Consider the following 11,718-nt stretch of genomic DNA (forward strand, 5'->3'; position numbering starts at 1 on the left):
AAATCGCGGCATTCGTACTTGAGTTAGTCTTCAGGGGGAAAAGCACAAAAATGTCAGGGTATTATTAATGTTTCTTTAAGAAGTTTGAGGGATATATTCAACAAATTATCGAACCACTTTTGTTTTTATTGTAGTTTTAAGTTTAAATTTGAGACCGGTTGAGATCAAATTTTTTTTGTAGGTAGTCTTTCAAAAATCATGCATTAAGTACGTGATCAGTAGATTTAAAATACCAGTAATTGGGTAAAAAGAAATAAACGTTAATCAATCAATCAATCTACTTGATCAGTTAAAAAGAGTGAAATTTGTTTTTTCACATTTAAGAACCGATTTCTGTAATATTAATATCAAATTTGTGCTATTTTCAGATCTGAATTATGTAAAATTGAAAAATGTTGTTAACAATCAAAGAAAGTGAGATATTTTTGTTCCGACGTAAGATCTATAGATAACCCTTGTTGGCTGATTTAAATAATTTTACCTCTGTTCTTCCACAATGGTCTTCACTCCTCCAATTGCTCCAATAACTCCAATAATACACAGGTAGTCTTTTAAGAAACTCACTTATTAACCTTGGAAAAAAAGCTTTAAAATCTAAATAAGGTCGGATTTATTTGAAATTTTACTAAATGGACGTTTTGAGATTTCTAAAACGCTTAGACTGAAAAAAAAAATTAAATTTTATATTTAAGCGCAAAGATCGAAGGGTCTAATACCAAAATTGGACTTGACGTTTATTAGTCACAAACAGAGCAGCACAGAGAAGCACTTCTAATCTAAAGATATGTTAGATTGTCAAATTTATCATTTTCTCTTTTTTTCCTATTTTGACAATAGGCTATATCTTAGTCATTTTAGTCGAGTGCAGACGATAGAATGGGATATGTTGGACAAAAGAAGATTTTATCCCTACTCCATGGTTTCATCGTTTACAGTTCGTTGTTTTCTCTACCCGCTTACTCTTGTCAGAACTAGATTACAGGTTGGTAATATTAATCTTGGAGAATATTAATCCAGCTTTTTAATCCTCTTTGAACATATAAATATGAGTTTTCAGAGGGGGAGGGTCAAAATGGGATTCTTAGGGGTTTCTCATCCTTCCTCATCCTTTTTTGGCCAAAAATTATTTAATTTTTCTCAAAAAACCTGTATTTCAACCAATAAAGCGAATAATACCCTAGAAAAATACCTAATATTTCCCACAAACATTCTACCATGTTAATTGTAAAAATCTTGTATACAAAAGGTTTAAAGTAAATAAGAGAAAGTGGAGGAAAAGCAGAGAACGAAAAAAGAGAAGAAAGGATGAGGACTGAAAAGTGGTTAAAACTAATTCTTAATTTCTATATTTGATACACAACAGTACCCATAAATCTTTTTGTATTTGTAATTTTATAATCGTTGTTTAGGTTCAGCATCAGAATGCGTTGTATAAAGGAACTTTTGATGCATTCAGTAAAATTCTCAAATCAGAAGGGATTAAAGGACTCTACACGGGATTCTGGATCAGCTGTTTTCAGGTCAATTTCAGGAAATGCGGGAATAAAAATATGATTATATCTTAACATTATAATGCAAATAAATGATACAAAATATTCATTCCAGTTTGTTAGCATCGCAATTCATTCATTATAATTTTTAAGTATGAATGATTTGTATTTTTTTCACAGATGTTCTTCGGTTTATCAATAATTAAATCTAATGAATGCGAAAAAGTAAAAAAAGATTCAAACGTAATTTTGGTTAAAATTTATGAAATAAGCAATCACGTTATGTTTTGTTATAAACTTGTGTGTGTTATGTTCAGGTTGTATCTGGCCTGTGTTATGTATCAACGTATGAGGGAGTGCGGCACATGTTAGACAATAACGGAGTTAAAGATAACAAAATTAAAGCATTAGGAACATTAAAATTTTATGTTTTATATTTGATTGATTGATTATTTTCAACAAGTTAGTTCTTCATTTCATTGATATGATATGGATTTATAAATCGTCGCATTAACGTAATTTAAAAAAAATCTTAAATACTTTATTTTATATTGTTATTATTATTATCATAGATTTATTTCGAACACTAAGATAAAATGATACAAATAAATTCCAGTAAATTAATAACTTTTTGAAAAGAAAAGAAACTTATTTTTAAAAATTAATTAATAGATTGAAAAGGTTGAGCTACTGGTTATAATTTCTTGTTTTTGTGATGCTTGAATCGTTTTATTTTTTAATTTAAAATAATTAAATTTTTTTAACAAAAATATTAATTGGTTCCAGTGGGTGGCGCATCCGCTAGTTTAGTCGGTCAAACCATTATAGTTCCTTTCGACGTAATCTCTCAGCACCTTATGATTTTGGGAACTATTTCTAAAAAGGTAAAAATTTGAAGAACAATTTTTATTTTAAAAGTTTTAGTTATTTTTTAATCATAAGATCTGTATTAAGATAAAATAAGGTTGAAGGCAGCCACACAGGTTAATGCATGATAGGCATTGGCAACGCCAGGCACTTTTTATAGTATATAAAATATTCCAGGGAGATGTATCCGCTAATCCTCTAGCTATAAATACCACTGGTAGAACTAAAAGTCAGGTTGCCTGGGATGTAACAAGAACAATATATAAACGGGATGGGTTCAGGTAAATCTCCTACAATGATACATTCCATTTAATGTAGATCTGGATCTAGGATCCGTGCTTGACAAGTGATGGGATTCAGTAAACTTTACATGGCGCCCTTTTTATTCTTCGAAGAAGGAAACGGAATCTAAGCATTTCTCACAAAAAATCTCTTATAATAAACATTTATTTTATTTTATTCTATTTTATTTTATTTTCTGATTCATGTTTATGTGTTTAGGGGATTCTATCGAGGATATATAGTTAGTTTGTGTAACTATGTTCCTAACAGTGCAATGTGGTGGACTTTTTACCAAGTTTATCAGGTACCCCTCTAGCATCTCATCCCTATAGCATCTCATCCCTCTAGCCATATCCCCTGGCCCCCCCTAGGTCCTCCTCCAAAGAGCAACTTCTCGCTCTTGAAAATGAATTATTTTAAGAGGAAATGAATTCTTGGTGTAGGGTTATTTCTAGAACTATATAGCACCCCTGATCTCTCCTCCTTTCTATTCGTTTAAATCTTTGCAAATATAACAAACTCCTACAAGACCATATCATCTTCTTCCTAATCCTGGGATGACTATTCTCCATCATTAACTATCAAAGGTTAAGGGAAAAATTTTAGAAGTGGGGACGGGAATGGTTGTCATTTAATTTTTAAAGTTTTGTTGTATTTTTGATGGTATTTTTATTTTTTTATTTTTGTTGTTTTTTTTATTATGATTTTTGTTGTCTAGGATATGGTTGGAAGTGTAGCGCATTCTATTCTACCGTACACTGGTGTACAGTGTGTAGCAGCTGTAATGTCTGGCTGTACAACCTCTGTACTGCTGAATCCGATGGACCTGGTGAGGACGAGGGTCCAGGTTCAGAGAAAAACTATCCCCGACACCATCAGGTAGATATACAGGGTTCCTACTTTATATAGAATTACCTCGGTACATACTGGGTTCCTACTTTATATAGAATTACCTCGGTACATACTGGGTTCCTACGTTATATAGAATTACCTCGGTAATCTAACATTTTATCAGAAAAAAAAATACTATACCTTTCTTATGTTTTACAGATACAGAAAATTACTTCGAAAATCCCTATAAGCGAAATTTTGTTCATTCAACAAAGATTAGATACAATGTCTTTATTCTTTAGAGCCAAGAAAGATTTTTTTGTATTATCGCTGAATTTTAGCCATTTTTCTGTTAAAATATTCTTGTCTTTGAACTTTTGGAATTTAATTCTTTTATAAATATTTCTTATTACTAAGAATTTCAAAACCATGATTTAAATCCTATGAAAAGAATTCTTTAATTAAAACTTTTTGATCCCATTAAATTATTCTTGTTAATCTTAAAACTTCAAATCTTATTAAGAGATTATTAAACATTGAATAAGTTATTTTAAACAAATTTTATATTTTAAAACTTATGTTTCGCTACTTAGCGATTTCCCTAAAGACCTAATATATGTACCGTGTGGTATTTCTCAGGATTGGATCGTAAGACTCCCTTCTCTCAACGCTCTTCATAATAAAAAGGAGGATAGTAAGGTTCCGAACGTTTATTTCTCTGAGCCTTCAATCTAAACAAGTTTAATAAACCCACAGAAAAAGCTTTGAGTGAAAATCATACAAATCTAACAAATAATCCACTCAGGCATTAAAAAACTGTGGCTAGGAACCAATAAACGAATACATAATCATCAAACATACTAGAATCAACCAATAAACATAGATATATATATAAATAATTACCACGGTGATCCCAGAATTCTGAACACGGAAAATACTTGCAAAACGAATAAACATATACTGAATATAAATATCACTACTACTCCGCTAGAAATCTTGCGTCTGCGCAGTCGGACTGTAAACAGTTCCTAAACTAGTTTTTTCACAATACATTCCGTACAGATCTTCAGGAGAAACTCAGAAATACGCAGGGGCGACAAACAGACTTTCTTCACGCAGCATGGCTCGCGTAACAACTTAATACTTTATTATTTTCTAGTTCCTCTTTTAAAACATTGTGAAACTAGGCGTCACTTTTTTCTAGTTTCATTTTTAGCCTTAAAGTTTGCTTTTCAAGCGTAAATTTGTTCTTATTACTTAAAAAAAGCTAATATTTTACCGATTTTTTGCTATCACTTTGATCGGCATTTTTTTGGGGGGAAAAATCTCCATTTCGACCCGCTATAAATCTGTCGTGGGGTCACTTGATATATTTTTAAACATTTGGACCCAATTACTTCAGTTGGTTGGACTTGGACTCCAACAAACATATAAGCTGAACGTAAAACTGGATACTTATGATACGATTTGATTTTAGATTTCTGTGGGCTAGCGAGAGGCTTAACATATTTACCAAAGGATTGACTGCTCGTATGACCAGCTCGAGTATATATAGTTTAGCGGTCATCCTGGGCTACGAGTCTGTTAAGAAAATGAGTGTTCTTCCAGAATATAAACAAAACGTTCGATGGTAACGCTGTCAGTGAACTTTTGATAGTCAAGTCAGGGAGAGTTTTTAGTGAAACAGGAAAATGATTGGTTTAGTGAGTCAGGGACCGAATTCAATGAATTTGAGCTGCGTCGCTGAACTACTTAATGTCGGTTCAAATTTGAACTATCGATTTAAAGTTTTTAAAAGTGATATCAATTTAAGCCGTCGGTAGGCAGTTCAAATTCAATAAATATTCGGCCCCAGGCACACTGTAACCCGGAGAACACTAGTTCTTAGATCCAGGAGTTAAAGATGCACTTGCCTAGGGATATAAGTTTCTAACCCAGGAACCGGGGTACCCTGGAGCAAAAATAATCTCAGATCCGTCCAGAGTTCAACTTAGTAGTTTAGTAGTTCAATTGCTTTGTACTAATTAATCATGATTTACTTAATGGGATATTCAGCTTACTTTTAATTGACAGTTTATGCCAAGATGGCAATGCCGGGTTTACAAAGTCACCCTCAAAAGCTCTGTCTGATCAAGTTTGATATAGATATTAACTTCTTTTTGTTTTAAATATTTTCATTTGTGGTGTCTTGCTCATTTCTTGTTTATAAGAAACAATGGAAAAACTATCTGAATTGAACACTTTTCGACTCGCAAAAACGCCATTATCTTCCACATTTCTGACCAGATTATGGTTTCAAATGGTACTGTTGTGAATGGGACATTGCCATCTTGGCCTGGAGGTTCACTTGAAATTACTTGTTTAAGAGTAGAAAATGTGATGAATTAAGTTCATTGAAGCAAAATTTTATTCATTAGAATTAATTCTCTTACAAATCCTAACTTGTTAAAGTGTTAATATGTTTAAATGATGCATAAAACCTTTGAAATTGCTAATTCAGCCCATCCTTTATCACTGTGGTGTATTATTAAGCCCCACCCCCCCCCCCAAAAAAAAAATCATTTATTTCCCTCCTTTAAAAATCTTTTTTTTCAAATTTAGTCGAGAAACAGCCCCCCACCTCCCTTCCAAAAAAACTTATCTATCATTTGGGCGGGGAGGGGGGGGGGGCATTTTTAGTCTTCTTACTGGATATTAAATATATTATTCTATATTGATTGTCTAGGATAGATATTAACTATGTATTTGATTCAGGGGTCTATATTTTCTTTAAAAATAATCACCCTTCGATCCCGCACTCTTCGAGAAAATGAATGATGGTTTTGCTCAAAACAGAACAGAACTCTCGGAAGAATTTTAACTTTTGAGGGTATAAATAAACTAGTTGGGGGAGACTGCAAAAATTACCTGTTCTCTTTCTTAGAAAATATGACCCAGTGAATAATTGGTATCTATTTAAATGTTATATTCTTAATTTTAATTCTTAACTGTAGAATAGGATTGTTGACAGTAGTGTTATGAATCTGTTAAAAATTATCGATGTACATGATTTGTAAGGCCAACATAAACAAACTGAAATTAGGGTTCTGATTGGATGGAAAGCCAAGCCAAGAAGCCGCTGTTATGTTATTATAGTTGTTATTTAAACTCAATTATTAAATTTAGAAATAAAAATAATAGATTATAAAAATTAGGGTGCATTTACCTAGCTATAGATAGATGAAGCTATAGATGTAGAGAATTCAAATTTTTGATTTTTGTACATTTAAATCACAAAATTGTCAATGACAGAAATTGGCTCAAAAACCTTGAAGTCAAATTCAAGTGATTACGCCTTATTTCAAGTGACCCTCCATGCAACGATGGTAAAGCTCGATTCACAATGGTTCAAGATTTGTCTGATCAAATTTGAATCAGATATCTTTGTAAATACCAATTCATTTGAACTTTTGGTTCTCTAGAAAAACGAAAATATCTTCTTCATCATTGATCAGAAAAACGTTACAAGGGGACCGTTGTAAATCGGGCATTGGCATCTATACATGGAGGGACACTTGAATTTATGCTAACAGTCCCTTTAAATGCTTCTTAGAATGGCCGTAACTTAACATTCTTTATTCTTTCTGGTTTAATTTACTTAACTTATGAGTTCCTTTAAACAAGTTAAACCTTTTTCTCATTTTCAATTTAAACTTATTTATAAACTCACGTAGATCGAGACAATGAAAATCAAAATAAGAATAATATACATTATGTTCAAAATAAAACATATTGAGGCGGAATTAGAACTCGAGTTTAAAATGATGAATTGGAGAAGGACAAGATGAAAACTGGAATTGGAGAAGGACAAGATGAAAACTGGAATTGGAGAAGGATAAGATGAATCCTGCAACTGGAGAAGGATAAGATGTATCCTGGAACTGGAGAAGGATAAATTGAATCCTGGAATTGGAGAAGGACAAGATGAATCCTGGAATTGGAGAAGACTAAGATGAATCCTGGAACTGCAGAAGCGTTAGATGAATCCTGGAACTGCAGAATGATATGATGAATCCTGGAACTGGATAAATATAAGATGAATCTTGGAATTGGAGAAGGATAAGATGAACCCTGGTACTGGAGAAGGATGAGATATATCCTGGAACTGGATAAGGATTAGATGTATCCTGGAACTGGAGAAGGATTAGATGAATCCTGCAACTGGAGAAGGATGAGACGAATCCTGGAATTGGAGAAGGATAAGATGAATCCTGGAACTGGAGAAGGATGAGATGAATCCTGGAATTTAAGAAGGATGAGATGAATCCTGGAATTGGAGAAGGATGAGATATATCCTGGAACTGGAGAAGGATAAGATTATCCTTGGAATAGGAGAAAGATGAAATGAATCCTGGAATTGGAGAAGGATGAGATGTATCCTGGAATTGGAGAAGTTTAAGATTAATCCTAGAACTGGAGAAGGATGAGATGAATCCTGGAACTGGAGAAGGATAAAATTAATCCTGGAATTGGAGAAAGATGAGATTTATCTTGTAATTGAAGAAGGATAAGATGAATCCTGTAATTGGAGAAAGATGAGATGAATCCTAGAACTGGAGACGAATGATATAAATTCTGGAACTGAAGAAGGATGAGATGAATTCATGAACTGGAGAAGGGTAAGATGAATCCTGGAACTAGAAAAGGACGAGATAAATTATGGAACTGGAGGAGGAGGAAATTAATTTGGAACTGTAGAAGGATTAGATGAATTCTGGAATTGGAGGAGGATGAGATGAATCCAGGAACTGGAGAAGGATGATATGAATTCTGGAACTGAAGAAGGATAAGATGAATTCATGAACTGGAGAAGGATAAGATGAATCCTGGAATTGTAGAAGGATGAGATAAATTATGGAACTGTAGGAGGAAGAAATGAATCCTGGAATCGGAGAAGGAGAAGAAAACCCCTGGAACTGTAGAGGGATTAGATGAATCCTGGAATTGGAGATGGGTGAGATGAATCCTGGAACTAGAGAAGTATGAGATGATTCCTGGAACTTGAGAAGGCTAAGATAAATCTTAGAACTGGAGAAGGATGAGATGTATCATGGAACTGGAGAAGGATGAGATAAATTCTGGAACTAGAGAAAGATAAAATGAATCCTGGAACTGGAGAAGGTTGAGATGAATCATGGAACTGGAGATGGTTTAGATGAATCCTGGAATGGAGGATGAAATGAATCCTGGAACTGGAGAAGGATAAGATGAATCCTGGAGCTGGAGAAGGATGAGATGAATCATGGAACTGGAGAAGGATGAGATGAATCATGGAACTAGAGAAGGATGAGATGAATCCTGGAACTGGAGAAGGATGAGATGAATGCTGGAACTGGATAAGGATTAGATAAATCTTGGAATTGGATAAGGATAAGATAAACTCTGGAATTGGAGAAGTATGAGATGAATCCTGGAACTGGAGAAGGATGAGATGAATCTTGCAACTGGAGAAGGATGAAATTAATCCTAGAACTTGATAAAGATAAGATGTATCCTGAGATGAATCCTGAAACTAGGGAAGCGCGAAACCCTCAAAGATAAGCATGACTGAGAAATGAGTTCTCGGTATTTTATTAGAGTTTTGCACTTTGGCCAAAAAGTCTGTTTATTTATTTTACGCATTTAATTATATAGCGAATGTTTAGATTCATTCTAAATGGAAGAAATATCTATTTTTACGCTTACTGACTTCGAACCCGTTCATCGCTTTAAAATGTAAAGAACTGCGGATATAGTTCCTTATCAAATATGTCAATGATACTGGAAAGTTTTACTTTTGCATTTTTTTGGGGGGGGGGATTGAAAAGTTTATAATTTATATATTTCTAGTTTTATTTTATTTCTAGTTTTCTATTATTCTAGATTAGATATTTCTAGTTTTTCTATTCTTCTAAACTAGATATTTCTAGTTTTCTATTATTCTAGATTAGATATTTCTAGGTTTTCTTTTCTTCTAAACAAGAGATTTCTAGTTTTTCTATTCTTTTAGTTCACTTTTTTCTATTAATATAAGCTAGTTTCTATTCTTCTAAGCTAAATATTTCTAGTTTTCTATTCTTCTAAACAAGAGATTTCTAGTTTATCTATTCTTCTAAAATAGATATTTCTAGGTTTTCTACTCTTCTAAGCTAGATATTTCTAGTTTTCTATTCTTCTAAGCTAGATATATAATATAGTTATATTTTTATATTCTTCTAAGCTTGATATTTCTAGTTTTCTATTCTTCTAAAATAGATATTTATAGGTTTTTTATTCTTCTAAATTAGATACTTTTAGTTTTCTATTCTTCTAAACTAGATATTTCTAGGTTTCTATTCTTCTAAGCTAGATATTTCTAGTTTTCTATTCTTCTAAACTAGATATTTCTAGTTTTCTATTCTTCTAAACTAGATATTTATAGATTTTCTACTCTTCTAAGCTAGATATTTCTAGTTTTCTATTCTTTTAAACTTTATTACTAGTTTTTCTATTCTTCTAAATTAGATATTTCTAGGTTTTCTATTCTTCTAAACTAGATATTCCTAGTTTTTCTATTCTTTTAAACTAGATTTTTTCTAGATTTTGCAGTCCTCATAATAATCCTTGTAAGGAATATATTTTCGTATTTTAACTCACTGTATGTCAAAATTGGTCTGAGAAGGGGAGGATGCTAGGGTCAGTCATGAAGTGGCCCCTGGCAAATTGCTCACCCCCGAGGCTGAAGCTTCAAGGATGAGCGATGGAAATAGAGAGGAAATTCTGAAATTCCAAAATCCAAATGTTAAATAAATTCTGTTTGGTTAAAATATAAAAGACCGAAGAGTGACATGAGTGTAAGTCCACAACTAAAAAAACAGAAGAAAAAGGGCGCAACAGAAAACTGTTAAATTTTGAGGGTGAACCTGATATAACTACACCTTAAACTATATATTATGTATATATATGATATAACTACACCATGATATAACTAGTAACTATTAAAACTTGTTCAATATGAGGTGAAAATCAAGGTTTATATTTTCTCTAGTGTTACCCTAGCTGTTCCCCTCTAAGAGTGAGCAAGAAAAAATTTCGCACTTCGGGCATTATTACTTTCGCTCACCTCTAATAAATTACTGTATTCGCCCCTGGGTCTTGGGACCTTTTGATAAAGTAAAATTCCTTTAACTTCCCTGTATTAAGTAGAGTTGTGATTAATTTTTATCACATGAGAATTGCAAATTACATATTATTGCAAATTAGTTTTTTCTCACCCTTTTTATTTACCTGTAATATTCCTCTTATCTTTTACATTAACATATTACAAACACATTCTGCCCTTTTTTAGCTTTCATTTACTTTCGATGCTTCTATGATTGATTTTTTTTTTGTTAATTTCTGTGTTTTTCTCCTCCGTTTTTTTATTGTTCGTTCCTCCTAATTGTTATAATCACTTTTACAGTTGGTCTATCAATATGTTAGCTATGGTCATATAATTAAATAAAAAAAATCATATTACAAGTGGTTTTTTTATTTTGTTCATTACTAATTAAATCCTATGTTGATATTTAAAAAAAAATACTGAGGAAAAGTCACTGAAATATCAAAAAATCTTTTTTTCAAATCAGCTTCAGAAATTATTTTCCCTAATCCCCTAAAAGGGGAGGAGGTCAAATTATACTAAAAATATATATCCCTGTTGTATAATGTTGTTAAGTAATTGTATCTTAATATCTATAGCAACGCGAACTCGGTAAGGATTCCTCTCTCTTTTATTTCCCCGGCTCAATTGCTCTCCGATCCTCCTGATTCGTCCTCACTTCTCCTATCTCTTGTCAGACCTCAGTAGTGTATAGTTAGGAGGGAGGTGGAGAGTTATCAGTCCTGCTCTCTCTCTCTCTCTAGCTGTGTCCTGTGAGTGCTCAGTGATATATGTTGTTCAATATTTCAAACCGAGCTTAATGCATGTTTACAATTTGATTTTAAATTTCAACACTTTGTTAGAATTATCTGATAAATTGGTGATTAGCCATGAAACCTACTCTGCTCTTTAAAAAGTATAGAAATACGATACATTTTCAATACAATTCTAAGTCGACCTCGTATTAAATATCGTCATCGGGCTTCTTATTAAAATATTTTCAGGGAGTGAGATTTATAATTTATGGTACAAGGAAACGAGTCTCAATTTAGCGATACACTTTATTTCGGTATATTTCAGTAAATGGGTGAGGAGGTGTGCTGGGGGGGG

The 11,718-nt window shown here is 32.7% G+C and overlaps 1 protein-coding gene across 4 annotated transcripts; it reads left to right on the forward strand.

The window, feature by feature from the left end:
* The first annotated feature begins 349 nt into the window (after window positions 1-349).
* On the forward strand, window positions 350-6,663 carry LOC111697385 (solute carrier family 25 member 44). 4 transcript variants are annotated; one of them, XM_023467383.1, is made up of 11 exons: window positions 350-543; window positions 859-982; window positions 1,410-1,520; window positions 1,808-1,901; window positions 2,277-2,374; window positions 2,535-2,638; window positions 2,859-2,943; window positions 3,358-3,518; window positions 4,948-5,567; window positions 5,812-5,989; window positions 6,394-6,663. In XM_023467383.1, exons 1-9 carry the CDS (start codon window positions 497-499, stop codon window positions 5,102-5,104), a joined length of 981 nt encoding a protein of 326 aa, XP_023323151.1. In that variant the 5' UTR covers window positions 350-496; the 3' UTR covers window positions 5,105-5,567; window positions 5,812-5,989; window positions 6,394-6,663. The 4 variants fall into 4 exon arrangements, with proteins under 4 accessions (XP_023323151.1, XP_023323152.1, XP_023323153.1 ...); XM_023467384.1 differs by having other exon boundaries at window positions 4,948-5,157; window positions 5,326-5,567; window positions 5,812-6,660; XM_023467385.1 differs by having other exon boundaries at window positions 4,948-5,157; window positions 5,352-5,567; window positions 5,812-6,660.
* The last annotated feature ends 5,055 nt before the right edge of the window (window positions 6,664-11,718 follow it).

Source organism: Eurytemora carolleeae, unplaced genomic scaffold, assembly GCF_000591075.1.
Source record: "Eurytemora carolleeae unplaced genomic scaffold, Eaff_2.0 scaffold290, whole genome shotgun sequence".
Taxonomy (NCBI): domain Eukaryota; kingdom Metazoa; phylum Arthropoda; class Copepoda; order Calanoida; family Temoridae; genus Eurytemora; species Eurytemora carolleeae.